Source organism: Pelophylax lessonae (assembly GCF_965119305.1).
Source record: "Pelophylax lessonae genome assembly, chromosome: 2".
In the NCBI taxonomy this organism is placed as follows: Eukaryota; Metazoa; Chordata; class Amphibia; order Anura; family Ranidae; genus Pelophylax; species Pelophylax lessonae.
This window is the reverse complement of record NC_138769.1, coordinates 489,062,541-489,078,685: the sequence shown is the minus strand read 5'-3', so window position 1 is coordinate 489,078,685 and position 16,145 is coordinate 489,062,541. Positions and strand designations below refer to the sequence as shown.

The 16,145-nt window shown below is 43.0% G+C and overlaps 1 protein-coding gene across 3 annotated transcripts in view; it reads left to right on the top strand.

Annotated features, from left to right (window-relative positions):
* FARP1 (FERM, ARH/RhoGEF and pleckstrin domain protein 1) overlaps nt 1-16,145 on the top strand; it is a 323,137-nt gene that overhangs the window by 245,819 nt on the left and 61,173 nt on the right. For all 3 annotated transcript variants that reach the window (XM_082246158.1, XM_082246159.1, XM_082246157.1), the window contains exon 14: nt 5,590-5,777. In XM_082246158.1, coding sequence (XP_082102284.1) covers nt 5,590-5,777 — 188 coding nt within the window. The remainder of the gene's footprint in view (nt 1-5,589; nt 5,778-16,145) is intronic.

Genomic DNA, 16,145 nt, shown 5'->3' with positions numbered 1-16,145 from the left:
GAAAGGGTTTGCCTGCATCTGCCGCGACCATTGCCAAATGGATTAGACAAACGGTGGTACAGGCTTATTCTATTAAGGGTCAGAGTCCTCCGTTCCCTGTTAGGGCGCACTCCACTCGAGCGCTCAGTACTTCCGGGGCCTTTCGCCATCAGGCGTCAGTGGTCCAGGTATGTAAGGCGGCCACCTGGTCGTCGGTACATACCTTTACAAAGTTCTCTAAAATTGATGTGACGGCATCGGCGGATGCCTCATTTGGCCGCAAGGTTTTGCAGGCCGCAATTTGAGGAGACCGGTGGTCTACCTCGAGGGTTTTTTCTGTTTGAAAAAAAAAAAAAAAAAAAAAAAATTTTTCTCTTTTTTTGTTGAGTCTCATCATTAAGGATGAGCATTGTAAACTTCTAGTTGGCACCGGTTGGGCCTTCTAGATTGGGATTTGATTTCCATTTTTCCCACCCCTCAGTTGTGATACTGCTCTGGGACGTCCCGAAGGTGGTGTATCACCGAGGACTACGTCTGTCAATGAGCGCTAGAGAAAAATGGATTTTTGTAAAATCTTACCGTAAAATCCTTTTCTCTTAGCTCATTGACAGACGTAGTCCCCGCCCCTCTGTTTTTTGAGTTTGGTTAAAATCTCTAAAGACTGCTTTTTCACATAACTGATTTGCTGAGGCAGAGAGAGAGAGGATATACCCTCTGGGACTGCCCCTGGGGTGTGGCCAGAGCTTTTTAATTTCCTGTCTAGTCCTGCTCCTGTGGAGGCAACATAACCCGAAGGTGGTGTATCACCGAGGACTACGTCTGTCAATGAGCTAAGAGAAAAGGATTTTACGGTAAGATTTTACAAAAATCCATTTATTGCATTAGATTTGAACTTGTTCTACGAGGGTTGAAAAAAATGTTTTGCTCATAAGAGAAAAGTGTATATATATATATATATATATATATATATATATATATATATACATATACATATACACAGTATCTCACAAAAGTGATTACACCCCTCACATTTTTGTAAATATTTTATTTTATCTTTTCATGTAAAACTTTGAAAAAAAGACACTTTGCTACAATGTAAAGTAGTGAGTGTACAGCTTGTATAACAGTATAGTGCTGTTCCCTCAAAAAAACTCAACACACAGCCGTTAATGTCTAAACCGCTGGCAACAAAAGTGACTACACCTCTAAGTGAAAATGTTCAAATTGCGCCCAAAGTGTCAATATTTTGTGTGGCCACCATTCTTTTCCAGCACTGCCTTAACATTCTTGGGCATGGAGTTCACCAGAGCTTCACAGGTTGCCACTGGAGTCCTCTTCTACTCCTCCATGATGACAGGGCTGGTGGATGTTAGACCTTGCGCTCCTCCACCTTACATTTGAGGATGCCCCACAGATGCTCAAAAAGGTTTAGGTCTGTAGAAATGTTTGGCCAGTCCATCACCTTTACCCTCAGTTTCTTTAACAAGGCAGTGGTCGTCTTGGAGGTGTGTTTGGGGTCATTATCATGTTGAAAGTGTGTTTGCGGCCCAGTCTCTGAAGAGAGGGGATTATGCTCTGCTTCAGTATGTCACAGTACATGTTGGCATTCATGGTTCCCTCAATGAACTGTAGCTCCCCAGTGCCAGCAGCACTCATGCAGCCCCAGACCATTAAGCTCCCACCACCATGCTTGACTTTAGGCAAGACACACTTGTCTTTGTACTCCTCACCTTGTTGCCGCCACACATGTTTGACACCATCTGAACCAAATATGTTTATCTTGGTCTCATCAGACCACAGGACATAAGTCTCTAGTAATCCATGTCCTTAATCTTCTTGTCTTCAGCAAACTGTTTGCAGGCTTTCTTGTGTATCATCTTTAGAAGAAGCTTCCTTCTGGGACAACAGCCATGCATACCAATCTGATGCAGCAAGCGGCTTATGATAGCAAAGTGTCATTTCTTCAGTGCTGTCACATGAAAAGATATATTAAAATATTTACTAAATGTGAGGGGTGTACTCACTTATGTGAGATACTGTGTGTATGTATATGTATGTATGTATGTGTGTATATATATATATATATATATATATATATATATATATATATATATATATATAAAAAAAACAGAGGGCTATAGAATGGCTTTAGAATTATGTTTTAGTGGTATTACCCAACAAAAATCGGTGTTATGGTGCCATATACAGAACATATGTAAAGTGAAACTATTTTTTTTTTTTACTTATTGATAAAGTATATAAAAAGCCTATAAATTGAAATTACAACCTGTAAAATGCTGTAAATATAAAAACCTAGCTAATCACAATTGCATTTACATTTCAGCTAGTTACATAACTCTAAATAGATGTAATTGCAAATTAATTTTCACATCCTGGCCAAATTAATTGTAGTAACTTTGTCTTCCCAGCTTCTAAAGGATATAATTATATTTAATGGTCTTGTGTAATTTCCTTTTAAATGTAATTTGCTTAATTTTTCATGAGATCACCTCCTTTTTGGATATATATAGTGGAAAGTCTTTGGACAAATTCTGATTTTGTTTTGTGACAGTAAATGGAATTAGTTAACTGTAGGCTAGCTTATTGGATAGTTTTTTGGTCAAGTGAGGATTTTTGCATGCTTTTTAATCTTTAGATTTTTAGATTTGTGAATTACCAAGATTTTCTGTGCCCTCACACTGTTGCCTGTCTTGTGTAAGTTGGTGCTAGAATATTCTCCTGTTTTTATTTTATGGCACCAGTTGGTTTGGATATTTGCTTTTACCCTTTTCATTTCCCAGTGTGTGCAATGAGCCAGAGTCTTTGCAGATATAGGAGAATGGGTAAACATACTCTTAACTGTTTTTTTGATATTTAGCAAAGTAGGATTCATTTGAATTATGAATTCAGTTCCTGTGATGCACATATACTTCTTCAAAATGTTTAAATTTGTAATACTGGTTTTTAGCATCAATAAAATTGACACACTTTTGTGTAATTCCTTCCTGAAGTGTGTGTTTAATGTTGTTTTTTTAGATTTAGAACTGCATGTGGCCATTTTTCCAGACACACTGAAAACCCCCCTACCTACCTAAATAGAAAGCAATCATCTAATATTGTCGAATAGCGAATTATTAGTTAAGTTAGAAAGTTAGTTATGTTTTAGGCTTATCAATACCATATGCCCCTACTAGTATCTTTATTAGGGTGCTGCCACACATTCTACAACATGAAAAGCACCCCACTGCTGCCTTCTGTGTTTGGTTTGAGTAAAGATTAACTGCTTGCTTATTTTATACAGAGCAAATCAAGCACTGAAATCTAGCATATAAAATTCTTCAATATTCTACTTCCATCACATGATCGGCAGCATCAGATCTCTCTGTATCTTACACTAAATGTTCCAATTATTTAGTGTTCATTTTATACATTTTAAAATGGATACAAACAGTCTTTATTTTGCTAATAATCATTTATTACATGACAATTGACTCCTATAAGCACTATGGGTTGGCTAAAGAGACAGCACAGCAGAGCAATGTGCTGTAATGCACAATGTGTCTAAATCTTTGAATTGAGCCCTTCAATAAGATATGGGTCATTGGTAATGACTCCCTGAGTCTTTATCAAAGGATCAAAGAGCTTTTAGAGCCAAAACCTGAAATCACCCCACCTGTGCATACTTCTCCTATGGTGTTTACAGCCATGAAAAATCTACCCTGACGCTAGCTTCCCAAGTGCAGTAATGCCCAAAAGACATTATTAAGCCATACTTCTAGCACAGGGGTTCCCAACCTTTTGAAGGGCGAATGCCACTTAATCGACTTGGCACCTGATAGTGGGCCACAATGAGCAGAGCGGGCAGATGACAGGTCCGTGTCCGCTCTGCATTTGCAGAGTGGACACAGCCACAGCTCGCTCTACTTTATAGGCCCTCCAATCTAATTCACTCAGAAAGAAGGGGATGGATCTTTTTACCGATAGGAGTGGAGGTAGGCGGGCGTAAATGGACAAAATAGAGGTGAATGGAGGGACCACCTGAAAAACGAACATGCAGACCCAATCAGACAGATCATGTGATCATCACTTCAGAAATCACCCTGCAGGTATCACCTGACTGTTAATGTCCCAGGCAGAGTGCATTTGATATCACTCTGCCTGTGACAAGAGCTGGTTCTATACAGGAAGCATTGGCTCTGCTCTCTACTGAAGCTGTGTGCTTCCTCTACCGCCAGCTCCATTCTCAACACTAATGCTCTGGGATGGCGGGTCAAAAACCCGCAATCTGGACTTGCTGACCTGCAATCCTAGAGCACAAGATCGCTGGCCACATCGGAAGGCTCCACAGGTCACATGTGGCCCACGAGCCAGCGGTTGGGCACTTTTTTTCTAGGATCTCTACTATAGAAGTTCAGCTTCATAGTTGTCTGTAAAGGGATTACTACACAGGTGTGTCTTGCATCGGGGAAGATTTCTGTTCGAAGTATGTAAAGATCACCACAGTGAGCTAAGTATGCACCATTTTGGGAAAGTTGCAGGTTATCTTAGATTGGGGGCTAAGGAGGGAGGCTGAGAGATTTTCTACAAAAATAGTAGATGTACTTTAGGCATTGACTGGAAAAAAATTTGTGAAAAAAATTCTAAAAGTACATGGACGAATATTGATCTTTGTTGTACAAACACTGGGAATGTCACAGTTAAGTCTGAAGTTCTATCAGGTGCTCCATTGCTGTACTGATTCTCTATAGCCTACACCTATAAGGATTTTCCCATTTTTTTCTTACAATTCTTGGAAGTGTTCTTCTAAATCTCTTCCCTGACCTTTTAGTATCCGCAACCCTACAGCCGTAATGAGATTCGTGACTTCTTCCTAGGCACAGGCTAATCAGGTTTCTTCTGAATGGCACTCATGTTTCCCTTCAAATTGTCAAGACATGACGTGCTATTTGTTTGCCATCACTTCTTATCCTGTGTGTATTTTTCTTCATTGAATGAATGACTAGCTATGCTAGTATCTCTGTCCCAAGCGTTCATTTGGAGCATGAATGGAATTACGTCAAAAGGTATACTGTGTCTGTTTTGTGTAGTACTGGCAATGTAGTCTTTCCAGCCTTTGTCATTTTGTCTCCGTTGCAGTGGAGTTTTGTAAATTAGTAGACCTCTGTAGATTCTCTCTAACATATGTCCTTTCTGTAATGTAGTTGCTGAGCAGATTCACTACCTCATTTATTGTGTCCTGTCTAATGTCTAATTTGTAAAAACAATTGAAATGATCCTCCATATATACCTGTAGCTCAAATATATGCTAAATATCCCTATTTTATAATCATTCTAGCAAGCTCGAAAAAGTGAACCCTTCTTTGATATTTTGCAGAGCATGTCCTTCAGGAGAACTAAATATGGGGCATTAATCTATGGGCCAATAAGTTTTTTTTTTCTTGTAATTATTAGTCAGTGGATATGTTTGTCTCTTGGGGATTAGGACCTCTGTATCAGAGCTGTGTGTATCTCTACTAGTGTGCTTGTGCTTTTTAGAGTAGGTTTTACATTTTATGTTAAGTTTGGATTAAAAAGTACAGCATGCTCAATAAGTATTTTTGTTGTTTATAGGTTCATTAACAGGGAGTCCACACCTTTCTGAACTGTCAATTAATTCTCAAGGAGCAACAACAGGGCTAAACTCCACACTATCTCCAAACCTAAGTCCAGATGGAAAGCCTTCCTCTCCTCTCATTAGCCCATTGCTGAATGAGCCCATCTGCATCAGAACTGATGATGAGGAGGATAGCCGGAAAAAGGTACTCTAATGCCTTTTTATTTTGATCCTTCTGATGTTTTCATGCAATACAGACGCACACATTTTTTTTTGTGTTTATGTTCAGAGGTAATTATACAGTGTATACAATTTAGTTGATCATACAATATGAAAACTGAAGAAAGAAACCTAAAACAAAATCATTGATTTAAAGCCAGCCATTGATGGTTTCAAATGATTTGATTCAAAGCATGAAATGGGCAGGCTGAATGTACCCAAGTTGATAGATCAATCAACTTGGGTACACCCAGTCTGCCAGATTTTACATGTGGTTTTCTCTCACAGCTGTTATAGCTGCTAGCAATAATAACTGTTCGATGGGAGGGATTCCCCTGTCAACTCGTGGTTTCAGGAAAGAAATTCGCTCTGTCTATGGCCATCCTTTTTTGGTTATGTTTGGCAGATTAACCTAGACATAACATAATCAAAGCTTTTCCTAAATTATACCTTAAAGTCCATTTGTAGTCTTGGAAATATCTATTCAACCAGACAGTAAATGTATTATTCGTCCCAATTTTTACAGTCTTACGTTCGCTTTCACTTCAGCAGTTGTGTAGGATATTTAAATATGATCTAGACACCAGAAAAGATCCAACACTGTTAGTAAAAATTCACACAGACCTGGCCAGATATGCCCCACCCTATCTTTGATATAAAAAAATTTCTGAGGACAGTTGTGATAAGGGCAGGGTTCGTATGGTCCTGGAAATCCTGGAAAAGTCATGGAATTTTTAGATGACACTTTCCAGGCCTGGGAAAGTCATGGAAAATTAGTAAACACCACTAGGTTTTGGAAAAGTCATGGAATATGAGAACTGTGGAGGAGCGGGGAGCGGATGCTAAATGATTTTTTTAATTATTTTATTCCCTAATGATTTTATTGCCTCATACTGTATTTACATCAGTGTAAGCGTCCTTCCGGGTCCGCGGTATGCGCTGTCACTGGCCAGCAGCAGCCGAGGAGATGAACCAATCAGGCAGCGGGGAGGGCCGGCCCGCCCTCCAGTGACGCTTCCCCTGCCTGATTGGTTGTAATCTCCCAGCTGTTGCTGCTGCTGCTGGCCAGTCACAGTCTCCAGGCAAACCGTGGCCGGCCCTCCCCGCTACCTGATTGGTTCATCTCCTCGGCTGCTGCTGGCCAGTGACTGACAGTAAGGGCAAACTGCGGGCCTGGAAGGACACCTACCAGTCCTATACGCTTACACCAATGTAAAATATATGTCAATAAAATTATTAAGCATCCAATCCACTGAATGGCGCCTTTCTGTTAACTCTTTTCTGCCTGTTTGTGGGACTGTAGGTTCGGCCTAAGAGTAGTAAGCGCCGCATTTTGTGCTTTTATCTGTGCCATCCATATCACAGTGTCCAGCTGCACCTTCATGACTGCCTGAACTGCTTTATTCCGGCAAGCAGGAGCACCCATTTACTGTTCTTTCTCCAAGAGTAAGTGCCGCATTTGTGCATCAGATCTGTGCCATCCATACCAGTCCGCCTGCACCTCATGACTGTGGCTTGGGCCTAAAAGAGTAAGTGCTGCATTTTGTGCATCTGACTGTCTGTGCCATCCATACCAGTCCGCCGGCACCTCCTCCATCATGACTGTGGCTTGGGCCTAAAAGAGTAAGTGCTGCATTTTGTGCATCTGACTGTGCCATCCATACCAGTCTGCCTGAACTGATGCTTTATCCCCAAGCAGGAGCGGCCATTAATCTTTCTCCAGTTACAGTATATTGGTCAAATTACAACAGGGGTAACAGTTTCAGCTAAAGATAGTGTGTTCACAGTGTTACAGCAATGCCAGGGAAATGCAGCTTTAAAAATGTATGGCTTCATGACGAAAAGTACGTTGTTACTGTGCAAGCGTTATTTAAATAAAGATTTCATATTCCACTGTACACTACAAAGCTTGTCATTTATATTAGTAAAAATATGCTCGGTGTGACATGGATTTTCTTCTTATTTAACATGTATACATAGACATTTCATGAAACTTTAGGTCATGAATATTTACGTGAAGTCATGGAAAAGTCATGGAATTTTATTGGTGAAAATGTGTATGATCCCTGTAAGGGGTATGCCTGTTGCTTAGCTATCCCAGTTCAGAGCACTTGAAAAATGTAGTTCTCAGTTAATTTTTTTGAATCTTACTTATAAAAGTGTAAGAAAAGAGGGCTTGCGTTACCTGTTGCAACCTGTGTATTTTCTGACAGGGTGATCTTATTAAAACACACAGTTGTTCTAGAGACACTTTAAAGCCTAGTGCCTAACCAAAACAGACCTCTGGTCTATATTGCTGTCTGTGCATCCCCTCCGTTCTTGCCACAGCATCATGAAGGGATGTGAAATCTCTCCATTAGGAATAAATACATTAACAAAAAATGTTTAAGATTGGGGAATATCCTCTGTGTGTGTGTGTTGTTTTTTTGGGGTGTCTTCAAAAACTGGCAATCCCTGTACGCTTTATGGCCCTCTTCACACTGGGCATTTGTCCAGCTCTTTTAAATGCCTTTTTCTCTTTTGTTCATTGACGGACACAGCTCCAGAATCTTCTTGACCATTGGGTTATGCTGCTTGCTACAGGAGTAGGACACTAGGCTAGAAAAAGCTTTACCACACCTATGGGGCAGTCCCAGGGGTATACTCCCACTTCCTGTTTTAAGTTTTCAGTTTTTTCTGCATAGTCAGGAGTAAGGACCTAGTTCCTTGCTAGGATCTCTGGTCCTAGCATTTTTGTCTTTTTTTAAACTGATTTTTCTCTATCGTTCATCGACAGATGCAGCTCCATATCTTCATTACCATTGTGTTATGCTCCTCCAATCAGGAACAGGCACCAGGCAGGAAAAAAACTTTACCATGCCCATGGGGGCTGTCTCTGCAGGCATAACCCCACATACTTTGCTTCAGATTGCAGTGTGTTTCTGCCTAGTTTTAGGAATAGGACCTAGCTCCTTGCTGGCACTTCGGTCTTAGCTGTAAATAGGGAATTTTTATTATTTTGTGATTTTTTTTTTTCCCCTGGCCTCTCGGGAGGACTAGGCCCAAACCCCTCAGTTTTTTCCCCTACCCTGTGTCGGTTCCTACCTTGAAGGGGGGGGGGAAATATTGGGGCCGCTGTGGCGCCTTTTTGATGGAGCGTGGTTGATCCTGGTGGGGTCCCTTTCTAAGGACCCTCCGATGCCTAACGTTCAGGGACCCCTTTTTGGGGGGTCCTGGAGACCGCATGGCGCGTCGTGGGGGCCGCCATTTTGCTGTGGATAAATGTGTTCTTTTTTCCATTGTATTACATGGGCAGCCATTTTCTGTTAGTTCTCCATAGGAATGCATGGGGTGGCCATTTTCCTGTGGTCCACCATCGCTGGACAGGTGAGTGGCATGGCACTTTAATTCTAGCAAAGACACAGGCTGTTCTTTCCTTTTCCTGTGCAGATTAGTTTCACTTTCGTTTTCACAGAGCATGCTGGCAGTTCCTGATGTAACTTTTTTCCGGGGTTTCCTGTGGGTTTTCCTTGTACACTCTGCTGTTAGATTGTACTAGCCTGTAGTTTGGTAGCCCGCTAAGATAGCGGTGAGATTGCGATTTGGCGACTCTTAAAGGGATAGTGCACTTTTTTTCTTACCGGCGTAAAATGGGAGTCCGGGGTATAATTTCACTTACAGATCCTTAGGTGCTTCTGCGGACCCTTCTGGGTCACAGCCCGATAACACTGCATTTTTACTAAGCCTAATGTCAAAAGTAGATTTTGTAATTACAAGTGTTGCCAGCCGCAAACGCCCTCTGCCTTCGCTTCCATCGGCTGGGTCTTCAGACTCTGAGGCAGATATGGCCGCCGTGGACGCACCCCACCCTGCAGGGTCAGTGTCTTCAAATTCTGTCGGTGTCTTCGGGTTCTGTCGGTGAAGAGGACCGGTTTTCATCAGCCGCAGCGCGGGAACGCGCCTTGGTGAAAGCCCTTATAGTTTCAGTGTGGGAAACTTTAAAATTAGGCTGATGAATCTACAGCGTCGGGTTCGCAGGTGTCTTTTGGCTCCCACAAATCCCAGAAATCGGACAAGGTGTTCCCTTGTCCTGATATGTTTCATGCTATTGTGGATGAACAATGGCGGCGCATCAAGCACATTCTAGTGGTGCCTAAGCGTTTTAAACGCTGTTACCCTTTTGCAGATGCAGTATCCACTAGGTGGACTGTACCCCCGAAGGTGGATCACCCAGTTTCCGGGCTAAACAAATCTACTGTGGTTCCAGTGGAGGAATCACCGACTTTTGTGGACCCCGTGGATAGACGGGCAGAGCCCCTATCTCGCCATTTACACGTGATAGCGGGTTCCATTTTGAAAACTACTTTTGTGAACATTCTGGTCTCACAGACAGTTCCTGACTGGGTGAAGCCCTTGCGGTGCTGAAGCTCCCCCTTGCGGTGCTTGAACCAATGGACCAGGTGGCTCAAGCCCCGGTGTTCATGTATGCTATCTCCCTGGATACGGCTCCGCTAGTGGCCAGGGTGTCGGTAGTGGGGATTGCTATTAGACGCCTGGTGTGGCTAAAAAGCTGGTCTGCTGACCAGGCTTCCAAAAAGACCTTGACTGATCTTCCCTTTACAGGGGAAAGTCTGTTCTGATCCTCTATGGATGAGTTGATCAAAGGTCTCATTGGGGAAAAGAGTACTCTTCTCCTCAATCTTCTAAGGGTAAGGCGCCATGTTCTAGGTGGGGGCCTTCCTTCTCTGCTCTTAAAGCGGAGTTCCACCCTAAAATTAGACTTACCTTTTTTTATTTTACTTACCTGGTTTAGAAGAAAATATACTCACCTTACTTCCTCTTCCTCCCCTCGGCGGCCATGGTGATTCGTCACTTCCTGGCATGCAATGATTCCTGGGAGCTGAACGTCATCACTCCCAGGAATCAATGCGCCTGCACTGGCCCCGACGTCAGTTCCGGTGCAGGCGCCGTCATACCTTGCAAAACAGCTTCTGGGCTTGTCCAGAAGCTGTGCAGTGATGACGCTGCGGCACCGGAAGTGACGGCGGGGCCGGTGCAGTGCATCGTGGGACCGAAGAGGACACAGAAGAGGATCGCGCTGGCTTCAAGCTGCCCACACCTGAGATGGCAGCGCTGGACAATACATTTTTAAGGTAAGTATTTCTTCTAAAAGGTAAGTGCAACTCGGGACAGATCAGAGGCTAGCCATTGTGGAATGCACTAGCCCTGACTGTCCCGGGGGTATTTTTATTTAAAAAAAAAAAAAACGTTCCCAGGGTGGAACTCCGCTTTAAGTGGCTTTTTCGTACATCCGGGTCACAAGAAAAAGGTAAACTGTTCAGGTCTTCTGGGGGTTCCAAGAAGCCATGGTCAGGAACTGATCCGCTCGGGGTACTAGATCAAATTCCGGTCTCGACCGTCAGACAGGTCTTTCCTGTCCAATCTTCACCTATCTCTAGACCAGTTAAAGGACTTGCGAGGGGCGGTACATAATTTGCTGTCGCAAGGAGTGATTGTGCCAGTTCCCTCTCAGGAACACTTTCAAGGGTTTTATTCAAACGTGTTCACCGTGCCCAGAAAGGAGGGCAAGGTGTGTCCCATCCTGGACTTCAATGCCCTGACCCGCTTTGTGCGGGTACAGAAGTTTCGAATGGAATCCATCCGCTCGGTAGTGGCGTCACTACACCAGGGAGATTTTTTGGCCTCAATAGATATCAAGGACGGATATCTACACATCCCTATCTATGCAGGACTCCAGCAGTTTCTTCTCTTTGCAGTAGCAGAAGAGCATTATCAATTTGTGGCATTACCCCTTGGTCTCGCCTCCGCCCCCAGGGTTTTCACCAAGGTACATAAATGGAACAAATTCTGCGCTATAACTGATGAAATGAATGAAATGGTGAATCAAAATATGTAAATAAATAAAAAAAACAAGCGGCTCACACAAACCTATAGAAAAAGTTCATAAAGCTAATATAAAAAAGTGTAGCGCTAAATAGTATTGAATATCAAAGAAAATTCTTAAATATATAAGAACATGAATCGAGAAACATTTTTAAAAAGTGAGAAGTCTATATGAAAAGTCAATGAATAGGAGAAAATCCAATCGTAAAAAAAACGTTGTGCTGTATAGAAGAACCACAAGTCCCAGCAGGCAGGTGGAGACGGCGCTTTTCTCACGGCAGAGAAAACAAATAGAAGCCCCCCCCCGTGAAGCAAAGAGACAAATGGCTTCTTACCAGATGATGTTGGCTTCCAAACTAATGGAAAAGCCAAATGCGCATAAAGGGGTTAAACCCATCAGGTGCAGATTATCAGAGAAGACCTTCAAAATGTACTCTCAGGAAGATGCATAGGAAATACATTGTAACTACATACACTACAAGTAAAAAGGGAACACAGGGCACATAGCACGATACCGTTTAAAACAAAGGTCATTTATTAAAAGTTATTAAACTCACATGTTCATAGAGACAAGCAGGCATATCTTAAATACACAGAGAAAACACAGGCTGCAGCATTCAATCGTATAAAAGCCGGCTTGGGGGCATAGTGACAACACGTCTGGTACCGCTTGACGCGGCATTTCGTCATAGGATTGACGTCGTCAGGAGGGCGGTACCAGATGTGAGGTGACCATGCCCCCAAGCCGGTTTTTATACATTTGAATGCTGCAGCCTGTGTTTTCTCCACCATGTATTTAAGATATGCCTGCTTGTCTCTACGAACATGTGAGTGTAATAAATGTTAATAAATTACCTTTGTTTTAAACGGTATCACGCTATGTGCCCTGTGTTCCCTTTTTACATCTATGTGGTTCCCATGTGTCTTCCTGAGAGTAGATTTTGAAGGTCTTCTCTGATGATCTGCACCTGATGGCTTTAACCCCTTTATGCACATTTGGCTTTTCCATTTGTTTGGAAGCCAACATCATCTGGTAAGAAGCCATTTGTCTCTTTGCTTCACTGGGGGCTTCCATTTGTTTTCTCTGCCATGAGAGGAGCGCCGTCTCCACCTGTATGCTGGGACTTGTGGTTCTTCTATACAGCACAAAGTTTTTTTTACCATTGGATTTTCTCCTATTCATGGACTTTTCATATGAACTTCTCACTTTCAAAAATGTTTCTGGATTTATGTGCACATATATTTAAGAATTTTCTTTGCTACACATTACTATTTAGCGCTATTCGTTTTTTATTTTTACCAAGGTACTTGGGGTACTTAGACTATCTCCTATTGAGAGCAGACTCTTTCAGCCCTGATGGGCGACCAAACGATCACTGTCCAAACCCTGCAGAAGTTTGGGTGGACCAACAATTTCAAGAAATCCGCCCTGATACCTTCCTCGAGACTGGATTATCTCTGCCTGACTCTGGACTCTGCCTTGGCGAGGGTCTTTCTTCCCCCGGACATAAATTGCATGATACGATTCTCTCTGAGAACCTGCATGCCGGTATTTGGTCTGATAGTATCAACCTTCGAGGCGGTTCCATTTGCTCAGTTCCATACAAGACCTTTGCGAAAGGAGATTCTTGTCAATTGGAACAAGGATCCAAAGTCCTTGGTCACTGTGATTCGGTTGAGCCACAACACATAGTCTGCTCTGTTGTGGTGGTTTCAGTCACCAGCACTATTCCAGGGCAAGTCCTTCCTCCCGTTGTTTTGGACAGTGGTAACCACGGATGCCAGCCTGTCAGGCTGCGGCGGGGTGCTGGGGAAGCTCTGTGCCCAGGGAACCTGGATAGCAGAGGAGTCCAAACTAGAGGAGAAACTAAAACGGTCAGTTGAGCGAAAGAACCAGGGTTCCTGTCGACCCTGAACGTTTTAGTTTCTCCTTTATCACACCCTATTCCAAACAATACAGAGATGTGAAAACGTATTTTTAAGAAACATTGGGGAGTTCTCAAGAATGATAGGGTGCTGGGTTCCCGTCTGCCGGAGGCTCCTCCAGTGGTCTTTGGAGGTGTTCAACCACTACGTTTACACATCGCTCCAAATGTTTTGGATAAGCCTAATCTTGTGTCCTTTCTTCATAATCTTACCGTTTTTTTTCCCTGTAGGAGGTGTGTGGTCTGCTAGGTAAATGCTTTGCCTGGCAGCAGGACCTGTGAGGTCCATTCCACTGCCACCTTTAAGGATTATGTGATAAAGCCTTTATCTGTTGTTCTTCTACCAACGTGGTCTATCTTCTTCAATGTCCGTGCGGTCTACAATATATAGGCTGCACTATTAGGACTTTGACCTGTGAGAGTGAATAAACACCTTAGGAATATCAGAAAAGGTTTTTCTAACCACAGTGTGTCCAAGCATTATGCCAGCCATCATAATAAGAACCCTGCTGGCACTAAGATTTGGGGTATTGACAAGTTAACCCCCCACTGGAAAGGTAGTCATGTCCGGCGGGCAATTTCAAAACTAACTTACTCTCCGTGGGGTATGAACATAGAGTGGGATGTAAATTGTCATATCAACAGCTGATTTGTTGTGACAGGCCATGTTTATTTTTTCCCTCTATTTTAGTCAGCATTGCTCAATTTTTAATTAACCTTTGTCATTTATTTTGATTTTATGCTTTTGATGATTGCCATTTATTACATGTATGTTTTATTTATTGGCCCTTTATGAGTTGTGTTTAAAAATACATTTTTTTGCACATTATGTTTTTCCTTTTTATTGATCTGTGGCCCCTATAGCGCTTTTTCTGGCTCAGGCATATCGGATGATTGTGTGGGCTTAAGTGACTGCCACTTCCAGTTTGCCTGGTGGAGCGCAGAATATTGACTTGTGCATATTAATTAATTTTTGGTATGCTACTTTTAAGAATATGTTATGTCTTTTGTTTGTGGCCCCATTAGCGTCTTCTCTGGCTCATGTCCGGCTCCAGCATATCGGGTGATCGTGTGGGCTTAAGTGACTGCCTCTTCCTGTTTGTCTGGTTGCTGTTCTGGGCCTGGTGGAGCGCAGGAACTGACTACTTCCGGGCACGTCATTTCCGAGCCGGGAGCTTTTAATGTGTGCTTACAGTGGGTACGGAAAGTATTCAGACCCCCTTAAATTTTTCACTCTTTGTTATATTGCAGCCATTTGCTAAAATCATTTAGGTTCATTCTTCTTCCTCATGAATGTACACATAGCACCCCATACTGACAGAAAAACACAGAATTGTTGACATTGTTGCAGATTTATTAAAAAAGAAAAACTGAAATATCACATGGTCCTAAGTATTCAGACCCTTTGCTCTGACACGCATATATTTAACTCGGGTGCTTTTCATTTCTTCTGATCATCCTTGAGATGGTTCTACATCTTTGAGTCCAGCTGTGTTTGATTATACTGATTGGACTTGATTAGCAAAGCCACACACCTGTCTATATAAGACCTTCCAGATCACAATGCATGTCAGAGCAAATGAGAATCATGAGGTCAAAGGAACTGCCTGAAGAGCTCAGAAGACAGAATTGTGGCAAGGCACAGATCTGGCCAAGGTTACAAAAAGATTTCTGCTGCACTTAAGGTTCCTAAGAGCACAGTGGTCTCCATAATCCTCAAATGGAAGACGTTTGGGACGACCAGAACCCTTCCTAGAGCTGGCCGTCCGGCCAAACTGAGCTATCGGGGGAGAAGAGCCTTGGTGAGAGAGGTAAAGAAGAACCCAAAGATCACTGTGGCTGAGCTCCAGAGATGCAGTCAGGAGATGGGAGAAAGTTGTAGAAAGTCAACCATCACTGCAGCCCTCCACCAGTCGGGGCTTTATGGCAGAGTGGCCCGACGGAAGCCTCTCCTCAGTGTAAGACACATGAAAGCCCGCATGGAGTTTGCTAAAAAAACACCTGAAGGACTCCAAGATGGTGAGAAATAAGATTCTCTGGTCTGATGAGACCAAAATAGAACTTTTTGGCCTTAATTCTAAGCCGTATGTGTGGAGAAAACCAGGCACTGCTCATCACCTGTCCAATACAGTCCCAACAGTGAAGCATGGTGGTGGCAGCATCATGCTGTTGGGGTGTTTTTCAGCTGCAGGGACAGGACGACTGGTTGCAATCGAGGGTAAGATGAATGCGGCCAAGTACAGGGATATCCTGGACAAAAACCTTCTCCAGAGTGCTCTGGACCTCAGACTGGGCCGAAGGTTTACCTTCCAACAAGACAATGACCCTAAGCACACAGCTAAAATAACGAAGGAGTGGCTTCACAACAACTCCGTGACTGTTCTTGAATGGCCCAGCCAGAGCCCTGACTTAAACCCAATTGAGCATCTCTGGAGAGACCTAAAAATGGCTGTCCACCAACATTTACCATCCAACCTGACAGAACTGGAGAGGATCTGCAAGGAGGAATGGCAGAGGATCCCCAAATCCAGGTGTGAAAGACTTGT